This window comes from Muntiacus reevesi, chromosome 15 (genome assembly GCF_963930625.1).
Source record: "Muntiacus reevesi chromosome 15, mMunRee1.1, whole genome shotgun sequence".
Lineage (NCBI taxonomy): Eukaryota > Metazoa > Chordata > Mammalia > Artiodactyla > Cervidae > Muntiacus > Muntiacus reevesi.
In genome coordinates, this window is record NC_089263.1 from 51,480,189 (window position 1) to 51,505,563 (window position 25,375).

The 25,375-nt window shown below is 35.4% G+C and overlaps 1 protein-coding gene across 5 annotated transcripts in view; it reads left to right on the forward strand.

Moving 5' to 3' along the window:
• TOGARAM1 (TOG array regulator of axonemal microtubules 1) overlaps positions 1-25,375 on the forward strand; it is a 76,170-nt gene that overhangs the window by 26,183 nt on the left and 24,612 nt on the right. For 3 of the 5 annotated variants that reach the window (XM_065906272.1, XM_065906274.1, XM_065906277.1), the window contains exons 5-12: positions 168-427; positions 1,867-1,905; positions 2,741-2,973; positions 7,214-7,314; positions 13,318-13,467; positions 22,196-22,294; positions 23,503-23,675; positions 24,162-24,315. In XM_065906272.1, coding sequence (XP_065762344.1) covers positions 168-427; positions 1,867-1,905; positions 2,741-2,973; positions 7,214-7,314; positions 13,318-13,467; positions 22,196-22,294; positions 23,503-23,675; positions 24,162-24,315 — 1,209 coding nt within the window. The remainder of the gene's footprint in view (positions 1-167; positions 428-1,866; positions 1,906-2,740; positions 2,974-7,213; positions 7,315-13,317; positions 13,468-22,195; positions 22,295-23,502; positions 23,676-24,161; positions 24,316-25,375) is intronic. The other 2 variants (XM_065906275.1, XM_065906273.1) reach the window with 2 other exon arrangements.

Sequence of the window (25,375 nt, forward strand, 5' to 3'; positions counted from 1 at the left end):
TGTTTTTGATCTCAAGTAGCAATCTTTATTTCTAATATAATATAGTGTGCTTTTTAATTTAAAAACAACTAATCCTAACCACTCGTGATTTTAATGCTAACTTGTTTTCCCACTTTAAGTTGAAAAAAGAAAAGAAGTAAAAGAAGTAATGTGTCTTTTCCACGCAGGAGAAAATTCTCAAGAGAAACCTCAAGTTCAACTTACTCCTGCTTTGGTGAGATCACCATCTTCCCGACGAGGCTTAAATGGGACCAAGCCTGTACCTCCCATACCACGGGGAATCAACCTTTTGCCTGATAAAGCTGATCTAAGCACAGTGGGACCCAAAAAGAAAGAGCCTGATGACATTTGGAAGAGTGAAAAAGATAATCTTACAGTTGATCTTTCAGAATTAAATATCAGGGATAAAGATTTGGATCAAGAAGAGGTTAGAACCAAATATTTTCAATAATTTCTAAATGCTTGTAGTTGTTTATAATATAATAGTTGTCATTTAAGGAAAAATCAAGTACTTTGAATCCCGTAACATCTTGTCTTATTGTAAAAACATTCTATGTGTTTACAGTAGAAAACATGGAAACTATGTGAAGTATTAGGAAGAAAATTTATCACACTAAATTACACTACCACGAATAGTTCATCATTAACACACTAATGTCTTTCTTTCAATGTTTCTTCCGTACACATATTATTCCTTTTAAAATCAAAAATACAAATAATACAGCAATACATGTATGCACTAAGCCCCCCAAATGAACAGTTTGTCATATTTTTCCTACTTTTTAAATAAATGAAACATAACATAGTTCCCTCCCCAATCCAGTTTCTCTTTCCTCTTCACCAGAGACAACCACTATTACCATTAATTTGTATTTTATGTATTTCTGTACTTTTTATGTTAATATATTAATATTTGATGCATTTATTTATAATGTATTCCTATACATTACAATGTATATAATATATAGTATATATGTATTGTAATGTATAGTATATATAATGTATGAGTTTCCCAGGTGACACTAGTGGTAAACAGCATCTGAAAATGCAGGAAGACGTAAGAGACACAGGTTCGATCCCTGGGTCAGAAAGCTCCCCTGGAATAGGGCACAGCAACCCACTCCAGTATTTTTGCCTGGAGAATCCCATGACAGAGGAGCCTGCTGGGCTGCGGTCCATAGGGTCACAAAGAGACATACACAACTGAGGTGACTTAGCACGCATACATGTATAACTGTAATACAGAAATATAGCACAGCACATTCATATAATTGATTTTGGCTTATTCCTCATCTTTTGCTATTGTACAGAATGTTGCAGTAAACATTCTTGAGCATATCCCTTGTGCATATGTATGTTTATCTTTATGGAATTGAGGTCATATTTTATATTCACCTTTGAATCCTAGATAACTCCATTTATACTATAAAAATGTATTGCCAACATGATAGCTATGCATATTAATTATGCCAGAGAAGGAATGTAGCTGCTCTATTACTTTGGATTTAGAGCACTGTTTTCACAGATGCTTCCTTTTTAGCATTTCAATTTGTCTGATGTCAGGCTTGAAAGTGTTTTTCATTAAATATGTAAACTGAAACACCCAGTGATGGTATTTGATGGTCTTATTATGGTCTTAGTTTAGCCCATTTTTAAGATCTGAGGCATCGGTACTAATAGTTGACTCAAAAAAAAATTAATGTGTTTTTATTTAAAAAGCTAACATTAAGCCTGTGTGAAACTGACTTATAAAGAACCAAAATTGGTTCTTAATTAATTGTTCATTCCAGCTTCAAACTGCTTATTAAGCTTCCTTGGTTTTTTCTTTTTGTTTTTGTTTTTCCGGTTATATTCCAATGGTACTAGAAATGGAATTTATTTACAGAAAAGAAACTTATAGAAGAGGTACTTTTTTTAATTAATTTATTTTAACTGGAGAATAATTACAATTTTGTGATGGTTTTAAAAAGACACTTTCCTATGTAACTCATAAATTTCATTTGATCCTACGTATTTTTGTATTTTTTTATGATAACTTAAAAATAATCCTTTTAATGGGTAATTGAAGAGGTAATTTCTTTTTTATAATTAGTACATATAAGCAGATACTACTATTTTTAAATATTCAGCTTTCCAAGGACTTACTAGGGAAGTGGCCATACTTAATCAAAATGTAAGCAAAACATAATTTATGTATATTTCTGAGTTCCTTAATTTGTTCAAGGTTCTGTTCCCAAACTTAATATATATGTAATAAAGATTTCTACTCTGCATTTTTGTAAATACTTTTCTTCAGAAGTTACATGCACTGATCTATTATTCTCTGAACACTGGCAAGCTTTACGTAAGCTTCAAATTTAGAAAACTGATTACTGTTAAATAGCCACGTCAGCACACTGTTGACCTAAGATGACTTCAGCTGGGCTGTCTACCATCTGATTCAATCATTCACTTTATGAACTGGATTTTTACAATGTATTAGTCATTATACCCAGTGCTGAAAATAGCATGATGAATAGTATCTTGAGATCCTTCCTCTTAAGGACCTTTTAGCCTAGGAGGTTGTTTATAAATACCTGAGTACTGAAGTCTGTATTTATACTATATATAGATATTTTAACATCCATCTTGTTAGTGTTAGATTGAAGAGTGGCTAACTAGGTTTAGTTATTAGAGTTTTAAAATCTAAGGATAACTTTTATTTATATAATTAATTTGTAAAGTTTTTTTTTTTCCTTAGATGCAGAGCTCTCTTAGATCACTTCGTAATAGCGCAGCTAAGAAAAGAGCAAAACTGAGTGGCAGTACTTCTGATCTTGAAAGCCCAGACTCCGCCATGAAGCTTGACTTGACTGTGGATTCCCCATCTCGATCTTCCTCTCCAAATATCAGTTCCTACAGTGAAAGTGGAGTTTACAGCCAAGAATCCTTGACTTCTTCTCTGTCAACAACTCCCCAGGGGAAGAGAATAATGTATTTTATTTTTTGATGTGTTAAATGAATTTTAATCTATAATTTTTAGTCTGAAGCTCTTGATATCATATTTTTTTTAAAACTTTGAAATTATTTATTTACTAGTTTTTAAAACATTGAAATGCATTTAAAAGACAACAGGAAAGTTTACAGATATTACCTTGCTTAGCCTTAGTTTGGGGTGTCGGTGGAGAGACAGAACAAAACCCCAACTAAATTAATATAAAGCCCAGTCTCAAAGTTGCACTTGTTATTATGCCTATCTAAGATTTATCCTAATACTGTTTGTCCTTTAGCTCTTTTCTGTATGATTAACTCTTTGGCAATCGACTAATAGCTGATATTACTGCTTTTGTTTAAAACTCAGCACTAATTTCCTCTCGTGGATAAACTCCACCCAGCCATTACCCAACTGCTTCCTTTTTTGTTATTCCATTACCTTGTGGGAGTTTAGGACTCCATGCCATAGCTGTTGTAGCCCTCTTGGGAATTTCCCTACCACAACAGTGCCAGAATTAGAGTCCTGATCATTCTACACTGACAGCTTAGCACTTTGGCAAACTTTTCCAGATTATCTCAATAACCTCTCAGTCTTCAAAGAGTGATCCTTCCTTGATTGTTGAAAATGTCTGTGACCCTATTCTAGGATTTTGAGGAATCCTTTCCCTCTTTATTTCATTTTAGTGATATATTTTTTTAATTTTACTTTATATTGGACTATACTTGATTTGCAATTTTGTGTTAGTTTCACGTGTATTCCTCTTTACTTTAGACGATAACCTAAGAGTAGAATTGTTAGGTCTTGGGTATATGGACATTTAATTTTTCAAATAACTGCTAAACAGTTTTCTAAGATGCTTCTGCAGTTTTACACTCCCATCAGCAATGTATGACAGTTTCAGTTGTTTCACATCCTTTTTAACATTTGTTGTTGTTGGTCTGTTTAATTTCGTTTTCCTTTGATTTTATCCTATACCATGTATATGTATGTTTGCTAGGTCGCTTCAGTTGTGTCCAACGCTTTGCGACCCTATGCCCACCAGGCTCCTCTGTCCATGGGATTCTTAAATCCAGAATACTGGAGTGGGTTGCCATGTCCTCCTCCAGGGCATCTTCCCTACCTAGGGATCCAGCCTGCATTTCTTACATCTCTTACGGTGACGGGCGGGTTCTTTACCACTGTTGCCACCTGGAAAGCCCACAGCTATTGACATTAGAATAACTATTTAAAATTCAATTTATTTTCACTTAAGTGAACTAGAACCTCTAATAATGTAGGTAGAGATGACATATTTAAAGGAAAGATGGTGTTCTCTGAACATTAACATGAAAGAGTGTTTTATTTCAACAGTACATAGAATTAAACCAAATTTTTGTGTCTGTTGTGAAAGGTTTGTTTCATCCCAGATTTTCTTCCCCATATTTTTTAACTTCAATAGCAGCTTATTTTGCATTTGGAAATTTTTTCTTACTGGAAATTCCTTTGTTGTAATTACCTGGGTAGAATAATGTAATAGATTTACAAAATGAATTTGGAATGGCTCTGTGGGCTGGTGAAGTTACCAGATATTTAAAATATATACATTTATCTTTTAGACCTAAAGTTTTTCCTTTATCTTCTAAAGATGTGAAATTTTATATTACATATTCTTACAGTTTCAAGGTTCTGTAAGTAATCTGGAACACAGTTGGGAAGGAAAGTTCATTTTTATATTACAACATTTAGAATTTACAATTCCTGATGTTGTCTCATTAGGTTATCTCTTCAGATATTGAGCTCTGTGTAAAAGGAATTCAGTATACCCTCAGTTATGGACTGAATTATCTTTAATGAATTTACTATTTCCACATTTAATTTTATTAGTTTAAGAGCGATAATTCTCAACCTGCTTACATCCTGCCTTAAGAATCATTGCCAAAGAAAGTCACTACTACTGACTACAGGGCTTTCATCCTTAATGTAGATTGGGAAGGAAAAGTTATTGAGAAACACTTTTCTATAGTATGAAATACTTTCTTTCATCCAAGTCCAATACACCCAGTATAAATGTAAATTGACAGTCATCTAATCTAGAGTAGTTATTCTTAAAATTTTTAGCATTGATTTCTCACTAGGCCAGTTAACAAATATGCCTGCCCACCTACAAAAATTGTACTTCTTTGCAAAATCTCTTCTTTATAATATCCATCACTAACTTATTGGCGTACTAGCTTTTATTGATTTTAAACAGTTCCCTTATCTACAGACTTAATATTCTTCAGTTTGATTTCTTTGTGAATCAAGGCCTATAGCCCATTTTAAAGTCAAAGAATAGCAAAAGATAGTCCAGGAAGAAAGCACGCATTTGCTAAATTCAGTTGTTGCTGATCTCTTGTTTATTATAAAGCCCCTATTTTTATATTATATATGAAGGTAGATAATATTTTAGATAACTGGAATCATTTGACTTAGTTCTGGAATGGACTGTTTTTGGATCAGGTTCCCCTCCTCCGACACACACACGCAAAGATTTGTTGTTCAGTCACCACATCATGTCCAACTTTTTGCGACCCCATCACACTAGACTCCTCTGTCCTCCACTGTCTCTCTGAGTTTGCTCAAGTTTATGTCCACTGAGTTGGTGATGCTATCTAACCTTCTCATTCTCTTTCTCCCCTTCTCATTTTACCTTCAGTCTTTCCCAGCATCAGGGTGTTTTCCAGTGAGTCAGCTTGTCTTGTCAGGTAGCCGAAGTATTGGAACTTCAGCTTCAGCAGTAGGCCTTCCAATGAATATTCTAGGGTTGATTTCCTTTAGGATTGGCTGCTTTGATCTCCTTGCAATCCAGGGGGATTTTCAAGAGTCTTCTCTAGCACCACAATTCAAAAGCATCAGTTCTTTGGCAGTCAGCCTTGTTGATGGTCCAGCTCTCACATGCGTACATGACTCCTGGAAAAACTACGTTTGACTGCATCAATCTTTGTTGGCAAAGTGATAACTCTGCTTTTTAACACGCTGTCTAGGTTTGTCATAGCTTTCCTTCCGAGGAGCAAGTGTCTTTTAATTTTATGGCTGCAGTCACCATCCACAGTGAATTTGGAGCCCAAGAAAATAAAATTTGTCACTATTCCTACTTTTTGCCCTTCTCTTTGCCTTAAAGTGATGGGACCAGATGCCGTCTTAGTTTTTGTAATGTTGAGTTTCAGGCCAGCTTTTACACTCTCCTCTTTCACCCTCATCAAGAGGCTTTTGAATTCCTTTTCGCTTTCTGCCATTGGAATGATATCGTCTACAGCATATCTGAGGTTATTGATATTTCTCCCTGCAGTGTTGATTCCAGGTTGTGATTCTTCCAGCCCAGCATTTTGAATGATGTATTCTTCATATGCCCTACATGAATCACAGCCTTGTTGTGGCAAAAGGGCTTGCATAATTCAAAGAAAGATTATACAGCACAAATTGCAGTGTCTTAGTTTCCTTTGGTAATCTTCTCATGAATAATTAAGGATTGACCATATGTTGAAAATATCCTTGCCCCTTGGAAGAAAAGCTATGACAAACCTAGACAGCATATTAAAAAGCAGAGACATTACTTTGCCAACAAAGGGCCATATAGTCAAAGCTATGGTTTTTCCAGTAGTCATGTATGGATGTAAGAGTTGGACAGTAAAGAAAGCTGAGCACCAAAGAATTGATGTTTTTGAACTGTGGTGTTGGAGAAGACTCTTGAGAGTCCCTTGGACTGCAAGGAGATCCAACCAGTCCATCCTAAAGGAGATCAATCCTGAATATTCATTGGAAGGACTGACGCTGAAGCTGAAACTCTAATACTTTGGCCACCTCATGCAAAGAGCTGACTCCTTGGAAAAGACCTTGATGATGGGAAAAATTGAAGGCAGGAGGAGAAGGGGATGACAGAGGATGAAATGGTTGGATGGCATCACCAACTAGACGGACATGAGTTTGAGCAAGCTTTGGGAGTGGTGATGGACAGGGAAACCTGGCGTGCTACAGCCCATGGCGTCACAAAGAGTCAGGCACAACTGAACTGATCTGAACTGATATGTTGAAAAGGTTGGACGTTCAAAAGGTGAACTAGGAATACCAGTAAGAAATATTCTTAGCCTTATTTTTTCATTCTTTTTGCTGCCTTATTATCTAAGGCTAGTAAGTTAATTAAAGTATAGAGAATGTTTTATATAAGAATGTTAATAGCTCTGGATCTTCAATGTTTATTGAAATTATCTTGTTTCATTGTAGGTCAGACATATTTCCAACTTTTGGATCAAAACCTTGTCCAACAAGACTTTCTTCGGCAAAGAATAAGAACTCTCAGACAGCTGAACAAAGCCCCAGTACAGGTATTCTATGACTCTGTCATAAATACGATTTACAGATTTTTAGATGATAAAAAAGTGATGGACTGATGGCAAATGCATTTTAGATTTAGAAATTTTGTAATTAACAATTAAGACTAATCATCTTTTAACTCCTTAAAAGGCCATTGTGGCGAGAATAAATACTGTATTATTTCTGGAAGAAAAAATACTTACCTGTATATTTGGTCCCTCCTTTAAGTCTGTAAGTTACCCATGCTGGCTGCTATGCCAAGACATTTTGATTTAATTGATACAGGATGCAACCTGGACATCAAAGTTTTTGAGAACTCTCTAGGTGATTCTAATGTGCAGCATACTTTAGAAACCACCAGGGAACCAAACAACACAGTTTCTTTTAAAAATAATATTTAACTAGTGTATCTTGTGTAAGCATTTACAGACCAACCTGGAAGTCACTAATTTATAACATCAGTTCCTAGAAAATAGAGTCTGTTATTGGTAACAAATTAGAAAAGTATTTGAATTCTCATCCATTTAGGATGGAATCTATATGTAGTCTTTATGATTTGTAAAACTGTTGAATCATGAATTAATTGTAACAAGGATTAGATCTGGTAGACAGAGTTCCTGAAGAACTATGGTTGGAAGTTTGTAACATTGTACAGGAGGCAGTGACCAATACCATCCCAAAAAAAAAGAAGTGCAAGAAGGCAAAGTGGTTGTCTGAGGAGGCCTTACAAATAGCTGAGAAAAGAAGAGAAGCAAAAGGCAAAGGAGACAGGGAAAGATATACCCACTTGAACGCAAAGTTCCAGAGGGTAGCAAGGAGAAATAACAAAGCCTTCTTAAGTGAACAATCCATAGAAATAGAGGAAAACAATAGAACGGGAAAGACTAGAGATCTCTTCAAGAAAATTGGAGATACCAAGGGAACGTTTCATACAAAGATGGGCACAGTGAAGGACAGAAGTGGTAATGACCTAACAGAGACAGAAACAATTAAGAAGAGGTGGCAAAAATACACAGGAGAACCATACAAAAAAGCTCTTAATGACCTGGATAACCACAGTGGTGTGGTCACTCACCTAGAGCCAGACATCTTGGAGTGTGAAGTCACCTGGGCCTTAGGAAGCATCACTATGAACAAAGCTAGTGGAGGTGATGAAATCCAGCTGAGCTATTTAAAATCCTAAAAGATGCTGCTGCTAAAGTGCTGTACTCAATATGCCAGCAAATTTGGAAAACTCAGCAGTGACCACAAAACTGGAAGAGGTCAGTTTTCTTTCTAATCTCAAAGAAAGCCAATGCCAAAGAATGCTCAAACTACTGTACAATTGTGCTTATTTAACATACTAGCAAGGTAATGCTCAATATCCTTCAAGTTAAGCTTCAGCAGTATATAAACTGTGAACTTCCAGATGTACAAGCTGGATTTAGAAAAGGCAGAGGAACCAGAGATCAAATTGCCAATATCCATTGGGTCATAGAAAAAGCAAGGGAATTCCAGAGAAGTGTCTACTTCTGTTTCATTGACTATACTAAAGCTTTGACCTTGTGAATCACAAGAAACTGGAAAATTCTTAAAAGAGATGGGAATACCAGACCACCTGACCTGTCTTCTGAGAAACCTGTATGCAGGTCAAGAAGCAGTAGTTAGAACTGGACATGAGACAGCAGACTGTTTTGAAATTTGGAAAGGAGTATGTCAAAGCTGAATATTGTCACTCTGTTTAAATTTTATGTGGAGTATACCATGCAAAATGCCAAGCTGAATGAATTACAAGCTGGAATCAAGATTGCCGGGAGAAATATCAACAACCTCAGATATGCAGATGATACACCTCTAATGGCAGAAAGTGAAGAGGAACTAAAGAGCCTCTTGATGAAAGTGAAAGAGGAGAGTGAGATAACTGACTTAAAACTCAATATTTAAAAAAAATAAGATCATGGCATCTGGTCCCATCACTTCATAGCAAATAGATGGGGGAAAAGTGAAAACAGATTTTATTTTCTTGGGCTCCAAGATCACTGCAGATGGAGACTGCAGCCGTGAAATTAAAAGACACTTGCTTAAAAAAAAAAAAAGACACTTGCTATTTGGAAAGAAAGCTATAACAAACCTAGACAGTGTATGAAAAAGAAAAGACATCACTTTGCTGACAATGGTCCATATAGTCAAAGCTGTGGTTTTTCCAGTAGTCATGTATGGATGTTAAGAGTTGGACTATAAAGAAACGTGAATGCTGAAGAATTGATGCTTTCGAACTGTGGTGTTGGAGAATACTCTTGAGAGTCCCTTGGACTGCAAGGAGATCCAACCAGTTCATCCTAAAGGAGATCAGTCCTGGGTGTTCATTGGAAGGACTGATGCTGAAGTTTAAACTTCAGTACATCACCTGATGTGAAGAATCAACTAATTGGAAAAACCCCGATGTTGGGAAAGATTGAGAGCAGGAGGAGAAGGGGACAGCATAGGATAAGATGGTGGGATGGCACCAGTGGACATGAATTTGAGCAAATTCAAGGAGACAGTGAAGGACAGGGAAGCCTGGCGTGCTGCAGCCTGTGGGGTCACAAAGAGCTGGATACAACTTAAGGACTGAACAACAAGTTTAGGATATGCTATTTCTTTTCTTTTTTTTTTTTTTTTTTTGCTATTTATTTTCAAATGAGGTCAGTGTAAAAGTCCTATAACCTTAAGGCTACTTTAACTTATAAGTACTTTCTTAAAAAGTTGTGTTTGTATCTAATTGTTTGCTAAGATTTTAAATTTCTTCCTCCTAATTATGTCTTAGCTTTATCTCTTTTTAATTCCCACTATCACTCTTAAAACATTTTTTACTTAGCCACCTAACATTTCTCTCCAGCCTTGGTTTCGTTCACTTATAGTCCACTCCCCATAATGCAAAATTGACTATATTGCCCAGTGTAAATTTATTCAAAGGATTCTTCTGTGATCTGGTCCATGCAAACCTCTCTAGCCTCATTTTCCTTTTTGCTTTGTATCTTGTGATCCATTTAACTCAGACCACATTCAGTACCATTTCCTATCTCTTTGCAGTTGTACATACTGATTCTTCTGGATGAAGTCTGAAATCCATACCATACACCAGGCTACTTTGAAAATAACTCGAGTTGCTTTCTCTGGGATGCCTTCCCAATTCACAAATAAAATTCATATTACTTCTTTTGTAATGTCATTACATTTACACTGACATTTTTATAGTATATTATAATTATTTTACTTTTTTGGACACTCAGATTCTTGATTCTCAGAAATTATTTACACCTGATTATCTCCAAGTACCTGTGATAATTATAAATGCTGAACTCAACCACATGTACCTAGTATACTGTCTTCCACAAAGCTCGTGTGGTAGACTAAGAGATGGTTATTCTACTAAGCACAAGAAGACAATGCCTATGTACTTTGGAGTCTGAGAGAACCCAACTGGAATCTCAGTTTGATATTTAATAATCATATGCATGTTCTGTGGAAGTTACTTAATTGCTTAGAAACTCAATTTCCTTATTTGGTGATGCAGACCTTGAGAAGGGTAGTAAAGATCTAAATGTATAGCATACATAAGGCACCTACTACATAGTGGGCACTTGGTAAGTATTTGTTCTCCTAAAGGGAAATACCCAAAGAAATATTAATATAATACATAAACTTAGTCTTTAGTTCTTTTTTAAGGCTGATCACCCTAAGAAATCATTTATTAGTTCGAAGAGATATTTTCTTGCTAGGTTGTATCCAGTTTATAAAATGGAACCTACTTTGGAAGAATATCCTTGGAATTAATGTGAGAGTTGGGCCATAGAGAAGGCTAAATGCTGAGAATTCATGCTTTTGAACTATGGTGCTGGAGAAGATTCTTGAGAGCCCCTTGGATAGCAAGGAGATCAAACCAATCAATCATCAACCCTGGATATTCCTTGGAAGGACTGATGCTAAAGCTGAAACTCCAGTACTTTGGCCACCCGATATGAAGAGCTAATTCATTGTAAAAGACCCTGATGCTGGGAAAGATTGAGTGTGAGAGGAGAAGGGGGCGACAGAGGATGAGATAGGTGGATGGCATCATTGAAGCAATGGACATGAGTTTGAGCAAACTGGGAGATAGGGAAGGACAGGGAAGCCTGGAGTGCTGCCGTCCATGGAGTTGCAAAGAATCAGACAGGACTGAGGGACTGAACAGCAGCTAACTCTGGTTGTATCAGCTTGTGAGTCGTTTAAATTTTAGTGGAGTGATAGGGCTTATAATAACATGCGCTTCTATATGCAGCGTTCAGTGTTTCCCAAACTTGTCTAATAGTGTTTTTCAAACTTGCCTAATACTAGGAATCATGAGGAATGCATATAACATATAGATTCTGGGGCCTCACCTTATACATTCTGAATCAATCTTCAGGGTTGGAAATACATATTTTTAACAAATAAGCTAGGTATTTCTAAGATCAAATTTTGGAAATACTGTTATTGAATTTACTATGAGAAATTCTTGGTTAAATTTAATATGCTTCCAAAGTGTTAAGTTTTGGTGGTTTAGGATTTTATTAATTTAGATTTGCATTTTTTTATTATTTAGGATAGGTTTTGTGTTGGTTTTAATATGCAAGTCATTTGTACAATTTATTGTTTAATTGGTGAGACATTAAAATGATAATGCTTAGAATAAGAGCTTCCTGAAGATAAAAATAACCATGTCAAAATTGTAAATCTAATCTGTCTATACTACAGCATCTCCAATAAAGATTTTCACATTGATTACACCACTACCCTACTATAGCACGTTGTGCTAAGGTTCCTAATGAATGTTACAGTAAACTTTTTTTCCTGTAGCTTTTGTTATCAACTATTAGTAGAAAGCATTTCCATCCAAAGCCAGTATCTTTATGAGGCTTACTTTATGAATTAACTATCAAAACCAAGAAGAATTTAGAAGAATATCCATGTTACTCCCAGAAGCTCTGTATCATTTAATATCAGATATTTTTAAAATCTTCATCAGTAGAGCCCTTTACTTTGCAATACTCTCTAGCCAACTGCCACAGCCATGTCCTCTCTCCACTGTCCTGTTTTTATTAAAATACCATCAATGGTATTAAATTATATTTTATTATTATTACTTAATGGTTTACATAGTAGATATACATAAAAATGGATGGTGACTCAAATATATATTGCCTGGGATTTTCCACTTTGTAGTTTTGTGGTCTTACCAACTGCGAAGTGTTAGTATAGAGTGTTCAGTGTAAACATTGATGTGTAGATAAAAGTTTTAAGTATTTATTAAAAGGAGGCCTACATTAAGGGTTTGATTTGCTTTATTTGAAACGGGAATGTAACATTTGGATATTTACCATATGCTAGTCTCAGTGATAAGCCCTTTACATTTTCTTCATTTGATCCTCAGGTTCTGAAAGAGCTATAATACTTTTATCCCCGTTTTACAAATACAGTTAAATGTCTTGCCCATTTTCTGCGTAGTTTAAGTGGCAGTACTATGAGTTAAAGCCATGAAGCATGAGTCCAGATTCTGAGCTGTTTACAACATAGTTTACTGCCCCACAAGCTAGATCGTGAGAGTGGGAGAAAAGCGAGAAATGGAAAATAGAAATGGAGCCCTTTCTCAGGACATAGTTTAAGTATTCTAGGTTTTAAACAATTTTCTTTTGCTGCAAAGTGTAAAATTTCATTTAAGCATTAAATGGCTATCATATTTTTAAAACATGATTGATTACCTCTTTGATTCATTGAATTTTTTATTTCATTGTCATTTTAAAGCCTGTCTTATAAAATAGGGTAGTATAGCATATAAGTGTTCTGATCTACTAGTAAAGTAAAAAATATTACAATATTTAAAAGAAGGTAAAACTTAAATAGTATAATGTTATAATTTCCAGTGCTATTGAAACCTTTCTAAAACATTAGGAGCCAAGATAGAGAAGAGATCCATACTTCCCTATGGTGTTACCTACATCATTCAGATAAGTTGTTTTATGTATTTTATTTTATAGGGATTACAACATCCAGTGTAAGCATAATTGGTCATCGTATGAACTATGGGTCTGGATGTGGTGACTTTGAAGAGGATAGGTCACATGACATTTCACCTAGTGCTTTAAAAATACAAAATAAGGAACAGCCAAGACATAAGCATACAAAAGGTTAGTACATTTCACCCACAAGTTCATTTTTAGGCCTGAGTGTCTTTGAATTTCTTATCTTCCATTAACATGTCAATAAAGAAACACTAACTGAGGTTTCTCAGTTTTGAGACTTTTTTTCTTACCCTTCTGATGTGCTGTTGTCAAAATAATTCTGCCAAGTAGATCACATAGTTTACACATTAATATATGGTTATGTCTCAGGAGTCAGTCCAGGGAACCTGTCCCCGAGAGGGTAAATCGAGGGAGTCCTTGCTGACCTTCACCCACATACACACACATTCTGTACGTGTTCCCCTGTAAAATGGACGGAGAAGTCATATGAAAAAGTGATTCCCAGATGCCTGCTCAGGTTGTAGCCACGGAGTGAAACTGTGGAAGCAGGATTATAATTTTCCTGTGGTAGAACCTGGAAAGTTTCTTTGTTATCACAAACCATTTTTAACAATGTACCCTTTTTTCTTTTCTTTTTTTTTTTAAACTTAATAGCAAGCAGCACTTCTGTGACTGCTCTTTTTTTTTTTTTCCCCAGAGATCCTGTTACAGCTGCTTTTAACATTTTTTCCTCAGAGTAAGAGGCAATAATTTTGAGCCATCAGGGAAGCCCAATTTTGAAGGGCATAAATATTTAAATAGAGTAAATAGAAGTCACCTGTATTTCAGCATTGTAGTCTACCAGTAAATGTACGGAACTGTCATTTTTGTGTATGTAGCAACTTTTATAATAAGGTCAACTTTTGTTGTCTCTGGTCATCTTAAGTCATATATGTCCACGATAGTCAGGCATTTTAGTTTATGTATACTTTTTGTGAAACTAATGCAAATTGAGTAAGAGTGAGCTTGATTAGACATTTTTTCTTGTTTTTTTGTTGTTTTCGTCTTGGTAAATTTCTAAAAATTTAATCTGTAAGATAATTCGTCGTATCTGTTCTTTGTGGGAAAGATCATTTGCCCATTGTTTTTATTAATATAAAAGAGGATGACAAGGTTTTTTCATATTTACTTACATATTTTGCTTTTTATATAAGAAAAACCAAATACAAAAATATTTTTTTCCTAAAGGAAATATAATTTCATTGTTTCAGATAATTGCTGAATATATTTTTTTTTACTGCCAATGGTTTTTTTGGGATCATAAAAATATTTGTATCTTTGATAACAATTAATTCTACTCCAGAAAATTCCATCAGACTTACACTTCCAACTCTAAACCAAACATCTACTAGATTTATCTGGTCAACAAGAATAAACATATTCAAAGCCAAACTTATCTTCCTTTCTAGACCTATTCCTCTTCCTTTTTTTAATCTGTTTTTATTAGCGGCATTATCATTTTCCCAGTTATGGAGACGTAAAACTTTAGAGTCATCTTTTCTACTTCTCTTTACCCTTCAGGCAGTAACCAGTCCTACCAGTTCTTTTCAGTTTAACTTCCCTGGGTAATTACAGTAGCCTTCTGATAAGACATTTTGTCTGTTTTCACTTCTTTTTTTTTTTTTTTTTTTTAAACATTTTTTATTTTTATTTATTTTATTTTATTTTTTTTTCCAGTGGGTTTTGTCATACATTGATATGAATCAGCCGTAGAGTTACACGTATTCCCCATCCCGATCCCCCCTCCCACCTCCCTCTCTACCCGACTCCTCTGGGTCCTCCCAGTGCACCAGGCCCGAGCACTTGACTCATGCATCCCACCTGGGCTGGTGATCTGTTTCACCATAGATAATATACATGCTGTTCTTTCGAAACCTGTTTTCACTTCTTTCAATTCAGTGTACATACTCTTCCAGAATTATCTTTCCTTTTTTTTTTTTTTAATTTTTAGTTCTACCAGTTTATTGCTACCAACCCATCTCCCTCCACCCTCGTGCACACATGCTCAGTCATGTAATCCCATGGACTTCAGCCCGCCAGACTCCTCTGGCGGGATTTTTCCAGGCAAGAATACTGGAGTGGGTTGCCATTTCCTTCTCCACAGAATTATCTTTCTAATCATCTCTTCCTTGCTCAAAACCTTTAGTGGTTTTCACAGAATAAATTTCCAACTCTGTAGCATCATTTTTTCATACCCTTAATAATGTCTCAGCTCACATTTCTTGCGTTACCTCTTAAAAGTGAAAGTGAAGTCACTCAGTTGTGTCCGACTCTTTGAGACACCATGGACTGTAGCCTACCAGGCTCTTCCGTCCATGGGATTTCCCAGCCAAGAATACCAGAGTGTGTTGCCATTTCCTTCTCCAGGAGATCTTCCCAAACCAGGGGCTGAACCCAGGTCTCCCGCATTGTAGGCAGGCGCTTTACCGTCTGAGCCACCAGGGAAGCATTACGTCTTACTACACCTCTATTCATGGCCAATCCTCTGGCATTATTTATTTATTTTTGGTTGCACTGTGTCTTCATTGCTGCGCACAGGCTTTCTTTAGTTGTGATGAGCGGGGGCTTCTCCTCCTGGCAGTACACAGACTTCTCATTGTGGTGGCTTCTCTTGTTTCAGACACAGGCTCTCAGTGCATGGACTTCAGTAGTTGTTGTGTTCAGGCTTAGTAGTTGCTACAGTTTGGCTTAGTAGTTGTGGCTCGCAGGCCCTAGAACTTGGGCTTAGTAGTTGTGCTTAGTTGTGGCTTAGTTGCTCCGTGGCATGTGGAATCTTCCCAACCAGCGATCGAACCCATGTCCCTTCCATTGGCAGGTGAAGTCTTACTTACTGTATCACCAGGGAAATCCATGTCTGCTTTTTGAATACTGGCTAAAATCCACTTCTTTATAAAGCTTTCCCCATGCTTCTGGTCTGGAGTAGTATAAGATAAAATTAAGATATAGGCATCTTTCTATCTGTGTTTTGCTTTGTATATAATGGTGCGTGTATATGTGTGCACTCAGCCACTCAGTTATGTCTGACTCTTTGCGACCCCATGGACTGTAATCTACCAGGCTCCTCTGTCCATGGAGTTTTCCAGGCAAGAATACTGGAGGGGGTTTGCCATTTCCTACCCTAGAGGATCTTCCTGACCCAGCGATTGAACCTGCATCTCATGTGTCGCCTGCGTTGACCTTTGCCACTGAGCCACCTAGGAAGCCACATATTAAATGAATGGAGTGATGATGAGCCAGCCAAACTAATAATCATGCAAAACTTGCATCCTCAAATAATCAGGTCAAAGTAAATATTGAGTGCAATGCTAAAAGGTATAAAAAGACTCCCAGGAGAAATATTGGTGATGAATGACAGATGTGAATGGATTCCTTCTGCAAAAAACCTCAGACTTTTTTAGAACTAGCTCTCAAAACCACCTCTTCTTTCTCTCCTCTGCTGATTGTCCCTTTGAATGTGCCCATTTTCTAGCATAATAACCTTGAACTTCAGTTAATGATTTAAGAAAGTGATTAAGATGGATGTTTGTTGCTAGCAAACTAGATTCTATAACTTAATATTTTCTCTTTCTCTGTTTGAATAAATGGGGCAGAAATAACAACAAAAAAGGATAGTTCATATGCAAAAAATCTTTTAAGCATCTTTATTTTAGAATTGAGATTTGAGCAGTATTTCTTTCAATAATTCTTTGCTTTAAAGAAAATATAGGGTAAAAAGTGAAAGTAATATTAAAAATGATGCTATGTCAGACTTCCCTGGTGGTCCAGTGATTAAGACTCCATGCTTCCAGTGCATGGGACACAGGTTTGATTGATCCCTGGTTGGGAAACTAGGATCTTACATGCTGAGTGGTGCAGTGAAAAAAAAAATGATGTTATGTCAGTGTTTCTTATAAATGAAATTAAACTATTTAGGTATAGTCTTTATGTATTTCCTCCCATGAGATTTGTTTAATTATCAATCACCTCTTAATAGTTAATGTATAGATTTTATGTTTGTTAACTATTGTGGAGCAAACTGTTCCATTTACTGAGATTTGTTTCTGTGTCTCTGAACACTTTCTGGGGCTACCTGATGTTTCTGTCAGTTGACCGTAGATTAATTATATTTTGCTTTCATTTTTTGTCTTGTAACGTTCATTTAACATATTTATTGAGCACCTGCTGTGTGCCAAGCACTGTACTAGTGGTCTCTGGAAAAGAATGATAATCAAAGCTAGACATGAGTCCTATCCCATAGAGCTTACAGTCTAGTAGGAGGAAGAATAATTAAATAAATAATCATAAACTGAGGTGGAAGTTAATCTAGGAAAGTAAAGATTGCTGTGAGATTGACTTGATCTGTTCCCAAGGGTGAGAAGCTTTCCTTCAAGGTTATCCTCTTTTTGTTTGATTATCGTGCTATTATTATTTTCTAACATCTTCCAAACTCTTAATTCTGATATGTATGAGCCCCTTAAGTAAAGAAAGTTTTTTTTTCTGTCCAGTGCCTAGTCTGAACTAGGTTTCTTTTTTCTTTAAATTAAGATATAGTTGATTTACAATATTGTGTTAGTTTCAAGTATATAGCAAAGTGATTCAGTTTTATGTATGCATATATAGAGAGAGGTAGTTCAGATTAATTTTCCTTATAGGTTATTACTAATACAAGATATTGAATATAGTTCCCTGTGTAAATCCTTGTTACTTATCTATTTTATGTATCAGTTCAGTTCAGTTCAGTCACTCAGTCATGTCCGACTCTTTGCGACCCCATGAATCTCAGCACACCAGACCTCCCTGTCCATCACCAACTCCCAGAGTTTACTCAAACTCATGTCCATCAAGTCGGTGATGCCATCCAGCCATCTCATCTTCTGTTGTCCCCTTCTCTTCCTGCCCCCAACCCCTCCCAGCATCAGGGTCTTTTCCAACGAGTCAACTCTTTGCATGAGGGGGCCAAAATATTGGAGTTTCAGCATCAACATCAGTCCTTCCAGTGAACACCCAGGACTGATCTCCTTTAGGATGGACTGGTTGGATCTCCTTGCAGTCCGAGGGACTCTCAACAGTCTTCTCCAACACCACAGTTCAAAAGCATCAATTCTTTGGCGCTCAGCTTTCTTCACAGTCCAACTCTCACATCCATACATGACCACTGGAAAAACCATAGCCTTGACTAGACGGACCTTTGTTGGCAAAGTAATGTCTCTGCTTTTTAATATGCTATCCAGGTTGGTCATAACTTTCCTTCCAAGGAGTAAGCGTCTTTTAATTTCATGGCTGCAGTCACCATCTGTAGTGATTTTGGAGCCCCAAAAAATAAAGTCTGACACTGCTTCCACTGTTTCCCCATCTATTTCCCATGAAGTGATGGAACCAGATGCCATGATCTTAGTTTTCTGAATGTTGAGCTTTAAGCCAACTTTTTCACTCTCCTCTTTCACTCTTTAGTTCTGCTTCGCTTTCAGCCTTAAGGCTAGTGTCATATGCATATCTAAGGTTATTGTTATTTCTCCCGGCAATCTTGATTCCAGCTTGTGCTTCTTCCAGCCCAGCGTTTCTCATGATGGACTCTGCATATAAGTTAAATAAGCAGGGTGACAATATACAGCCTTGACGTACTCCTTTCCCAATTTGGAACCAGTCTGTTGTTCCTTGTCCAGTTCTAACTGTCGCTTCCTGACCTGCATATAGGTTTCTCAAGAGGCAGGCCAGGTGATCTGGTATTCCCATCTCTTTCAGAATTTTCCATAGTTTATTGTGACCCGCACAGTGTGTATATATTAATCCTGTACTCCCTAGTTTATTCTTTTCACATGCCTGTTGGCCATCTGTATGTCTTCTTTGAAGAAATGTCTATTTAGGTCTTCTGCTCACTTTTTGATTGGGTTGTTCAGTTTTTTGGTTATTGAGTTGTATGTGCTATTTGTATATTTTAGAAATTAAGCCCTTCTCAGTCACATCATTGACAAATATTTTTTCCAAGTCCGTAGGTGGTCTTTTCGTTTTGTTTATACAGCAGTTTTGAGTAGGTCTAATTTGTTTATTTTTGTTTCTGTTTCTTTTGCCTTTGGAGAATAATCTAAGAAGACATTGATACAATCTATGTCTGAGAATATTTTGTCTATGTTCTCTTCTAGGAGTTTCATGGTGCCTTAATATTTAGGTCTTAAAAGGTTTATTTTTCTGTATGGTGTGAAGTAGTGTTCTAATTTCATTGATTTACATGTAACTGTCCAGCTTTGCCAACACCACTTGCTGAAGAGACTGAAAACTTCTCAAACGTAGAGAAGGAAACAGATATCCAGGTACAGGAAGCACAGAGGGTCCTAAACAAAATGAACCTAAACACCCACACAAAGGCATATCATAATCAACATAGAAAAAGTTAAAGAGAAGATCATTGAAATCAAAGAGGAAATCAGAAAACACCTCAAGATAAATGACAGTGAAAACACAACCTTACAGAATCTATGGGATGCAGCAAAAACTTTTCTAAGAGGGAAGTTTATGGTGATACAGCCCTTAAGAAAGAAGAAAAATCTCAAAAAATCTCCCATCTGAAAAATCTAGAAGAAGGATAAATGAGACCCAAAATCAGCAGAGAAGGAAGGAAATAAATATAAATCAGAGAGTAAATAAATAAAATGAGATAAAAAATGTGAAGATCAATAATATCAAGTCCCTTCCTTTTTTTAAAAAGTAAAATTTAGAAATCTGTAGCCAAGCTCAAGAAGAAGAGATAGAACACAAAAAACAACATAAGAAAGAGAAATAACAACTGATTCCACAGAAATAAAAAACTCATATGAGAATACTATAAAGAGTTACATGCCAACAAATTAAAGAAGTTTTTAGAAATATGCAGTCTGCCAAAATTGAATCAAGAAGAAACATATTTGAACAAACCAATTACTAAAAGTGAAATCAAACATCTGTTTTGAAAAACTGCCTACAAACAAGTCTAGGACCAGATGGTCTCACTGAGGAATTCCACCAAACATACAAAGACCTTACACCTATGCTCAAACTATTCCCAAAGACTGAAGAGAAGGGAACACTCCCAAATTCATTCTGTAAAGCCACCATCATCCTGATATCAAAACCAACGATAATAACAAGAAAAAAAAAGAAAATCACACATCAATATGTTTGATAAATATAGATGTAAAATTTCTCAACAAAATATTAGCAAACTGAATCCAATACAGTACATAAAAGGATCAAAAAACATGATCGAGTTGGATTCACTCTAGGGTCTTGAGGACAGTTTTATTATACCTAATCAAATCAATGTGATACATACCACATCTTCAAAAGAAAAGACAGAAACTATATGATCATTTCAATAGATGCAGAAAAAGCATTTGATAAAATTCAACCATTATTTTAAGAAATAATTATTTAAAAATAAAAAAACCTCTCACCAAAGTGGGTATAGGTAAGTAAGTGTTAGTCACTCAGCCGTGTCCGACTCTTTGCAACACCACGGACTTCAGCCTGCCAGGCTTCTCTGTCCATGGGATTCTCCGGGCAAGAATACTGGAGTGGATAGCAATTCCCTTCTCCAGAAGATCTTCCCTACCCAGGGATTGAACCCAAGTCTCCTGCATTACAGACAGCTTCTTTTTTTACCATCTGGGCTACCAGGGAAGCCCTATAAGTGGGTACAGAGAGAACAAATCTCAAAAGTGATTTACGACAAACCCATAGCCAGCATAATATTCAATGGTGAAATGCTGAATGCCTTCCTGCTAAATTCAGGAACAAGGCAAGGATGCCTGCTCTCATCACTTCTGTTCAGTGTAGCTTTGGAAGCTCTAGCCACAGCAGTCAAACAGGAAAAAGTAATAAAAGATATCCAAATCAAAACGGAGGATGTAAAGCTGTCACTATTTGTAGATGATATGATACTCTCTATGCTGCTGCTGCTGCTAAGTCGCTTCAGTCGTGTCCAACTCTGTGCGACCCTATAGATGGCAGCCTACCAAGCTCCTCCGTCCATGGGATTTTCCAGGCTAGAGTACTGGAGTGGGTTGCCATTGGCTTCTCCAGATACTCTCTACAGAGATCCCTAAAAACTCCACACAAAAAGTATTAGAACTAATAAGTGAATTCAGCAAGGTAGCAGGATACAAGAGTAATATACAGAAATCTGCTGCATTTCTTTATATTTAAAACCAAATACCAGACAGTAAAAAAAAAAATTAAAATCACATCCAAGTATTAAATAAAATACCTAGGACTAAACTTAACCTCAAGGGTGAAAGACCTATACACCGAAGACTATAAAACACTGATAAAGGAAATTGAAGATGATTTTAAGAAATGGAAAGATATCGTTTGTTCTTTGATTTCAAGATTTAATATTGTTATACTGCCCAAAACAGACTACGCAGATTTACTGTGATCCCTATCAATATAACCATGTCCCCTATCAATATAACCATGTCAAATTTCACAGAACTAGAACAAATAATAATAAAATGTATATGGAACCACAAACACCCAGATTTGCCAAAGCAATACTGAGGAAAAAGAAAAAAGCTGGAGGCGTATTCCTTCCAGACTTCAAACAATACTGCAGAGTTACAGTAATCAAACAGCTCGGTATTGGCACAAAAGCAGATATATAGAGCAATGGAGCAGAACACAGCTCAAAAATAAACCCACACACCTGCAGTCAATTAATCTATGACAAAGGACACAGAATATACACCGAACAAACCAAGTATTCTAAGTATTTATTGAATTAATGTGTAAATATATAAATTATAAATTCTTTGTATGAAGTTAATTTTCAGTTTTAAAAAAACATCCTAAAATACTACATAAGAATGTATTTTTTAATATGTTTTTTTGTTTGTTTCTTTAGCATCTACAGGGTCATCATCAAATTTCCACCAAATTTCCAGTTTTGACTTCGCGTCTACAAATACCTTATCAGAAGACTCAGTAGTAGTTGTTGGAAAAGGTATTTTAAAATTATTTAGCTTTTTAATTGTATGTTTTCTTCACATGTGAGCAAAGCATGTCAACAAAGAATAGAGCAGAGTGCGCTTCAGGTGTTGAATAGAACTTTCTTTTTGAAAAAATTGTTAAATTGAAAGAATTAAAAGTGAATACTTAGCACCATATTTCTATCCTCTAATGAAACAATGGTAAATTTATGTCAGTAAATTTTCAAAGATATGTGTTATGTGACAGGTGCCGTTTAGGCACTTTCTAAGATACTTCTTGGATAGTTTAAATAATTTTATTGCAGTTTAAATTCAAATTGTAGTCCTTTTTGATTGACTTATTAATCAATATAAATTAATGTAATTCTATAACATCTCATGCAAAGACTAATCTTAATTAGTATCTGTTATATATTTCATGTAGGTTGAGAAACCTTTGAACAACTTATTTGCAAATACCCTTTAAAATTATCATTTTTCCCCCAACTTGATTGAGGTATAATTGACAAAATTGTAAGACATTAAAAGTGTACAATGTGATGATTAAATACCTATATACATTGTAAAAAGGTTTCTCCATCTAGTCCTTTAATACAACCCAACTAGTTTTTTTTTTTTTTTTTTTTGCAAAACTAGAATATGATGATGAATGTTGAGGGTGTATATCTTATTTTTGGTAAATAGAATGAAATGCTTAGGAAGCTTTCCTGACTTCTTTGCTGATATCATTAAGTTAATTTTAGATCCTCCTTAGATTGACTTCAACCTCCCCTTATAAGCTTATTTCTCTATTTGTGCCCAATCAAACTTCACTTCACAAACATGCTTTCTACTTGTTCAGCTCTGCTTATTAACATCTTTATCTCATAGGATGTTCTCCTTGCCTTCCTCACTTGTCTACTCAAATTCTTTGTGTCTTCCAGTCCCAGCTCAAATCCTTGCTCTTTGAGACCATCTTAAACACCCGGCTCACCCAACCTTTCATTCATGTGAACTCAGAATTTACAATATGCAAATAGCAGTTCTCATTTGACATCATCATGAAATGTCTTGTTATTATATTATCATCTTGATAAGGTGTTTTTATATTTTGTGACTATTTAACATGATTTTCTTATTAATTATATTGCTTACTTCTTTTAAAACCTTGTCTTAAAACTTTGTTGTCCAGAATAACATCACATAAATACTTAATGACAGTTTGATGGTTGGTTGCTTTCAGGGGTATTTGGAAATCCAATTCCAGCACCAGCAACCTGCAGTCAATCAGTGATAACTTCTGTGGAAAATGGGGTTTCGTTTTCAGTTAAAAATACTGAACCACCATCAGGGATTTATGGAAGAGCAGTTCAGCAGAGTATTCCATCATATGTTGCTTCTGAGAATGAAAAAGATGTAAGGTTATTTCCTAATTATTAGGATAAATTCAAGCTTATAATACATCATTGTTTTGTGTATATCAGATTTGGGGTGGTATGGTAAAGTGCTTTGATTATAATTTTTTAAATCTCAATGTAATTGAAATTCCTGAACCTTAATCATGTAAATGATAGATTATTCTCCTTTTCCACCAAATATATTGTTATTCTGGTGTAAAGTATCTAATGTACTTTGTATTCTACATGTACTTTATATACATGTGTATGTATATATTCAACAGTTTTCTAGGATATCCTCAAGGAGTAACAAACTGGTATCTTTAGGCACAAATTTAGTTCGCAGTTGGTACTATGTAATTCTATTCAATTTTAGAATTACTGAAATAAGGACTGAGAAATGTATAATTTATTTTGTATAGCTTACAGTTGCCTAAGATGAAGATAGTTATTTTAAGTGTCAGACTTTCTAAATGGTTAGAGATATTTCAACTTTTTCATGCAGATTAAAGTTTCTATTTCAAAATCTACTTATGACAAGATGAGACAAAAGAGAAAAGAGGAAAAAGAACTTTTTGACATTAAAGATTCTGAAAAGAAGGAACAGAGTCCCTGGGAACGAATGAAACATACAGGAAATGAAAAAATGGCATCTCAAAGTAAGTGGGATTTAACATTTGGTATGATTTTATTTAACTCATAATACTCTAAAACTACTGTACTGAGGTTTAACTGAGGGTGATATATGACTAATAGTGGAATATGTTGAACTATCATACTGAAATTTGAATGACTCAGTAACATATATAATTAACTAGTGTGTGTATATATATATACATATATATATATATATATAAACACAATATTATATATAATATATTAATATTGTATATACTATAGAATATATTATATATATATATATATATATATATATATATATATATATATAGTTAATTACATATAAGTAAAGTGAAAGTGAAGTCGCTCAGTCGTGTCTGACTCTTCATGAGCCCATGGACTGTAGCCTACCAGGCTCCTCAGTTCATGGAATTTTCCAGGCAAGAGTACTGGAGTGGGTTGCCATTTCCTTCTCCAGGGGATCTTCCCAACCCAGGGATTAAACCTGGGTCTTCCTCATTGCATGCAGACGCTTTACCGTCTAAGCCACCAGGGAAACCCCTGGTTTATATATATTTATATATAAGTAACTATATAACTATATATATAACTATATAACTATTTGAAATTTGAATGACTCTATTTGAAATTTGAATTTATAACTATTTGAAACTTGAATTTTCAGCATTCTCAAATAGTTTCACTATTACTGTCATAAAATCTAGGGGGAGAAAAACCCACAAAACTTCTTACCTAAGCCAGTAGTTCAAAGTAGGAATGGAAGTACAAATATAGCAGATAATATATATAGTAACAAATCACAAATTTGTTGTATATTCATTCTAGAAACATCAACTAATTTTGTGATTTTTCACCTATAACGTAGGCTTTACAGGTTTTATTTTTAAGAAGTATAAGGAGAGTGCTTCCCTGAAGTTACCCTTATATTATTTGAACAGAAGAGTATACTTACAAGATAAACACAGAAAATGAGAATAAACTTTTAGAGACTGTTGTCATAACACTTTTATTGTATTTTATAAAAGTATCAGTCTGAAAGAATGGAAGTTTAAGAAACAAAACAAAGCCCCTAGCCTGGGC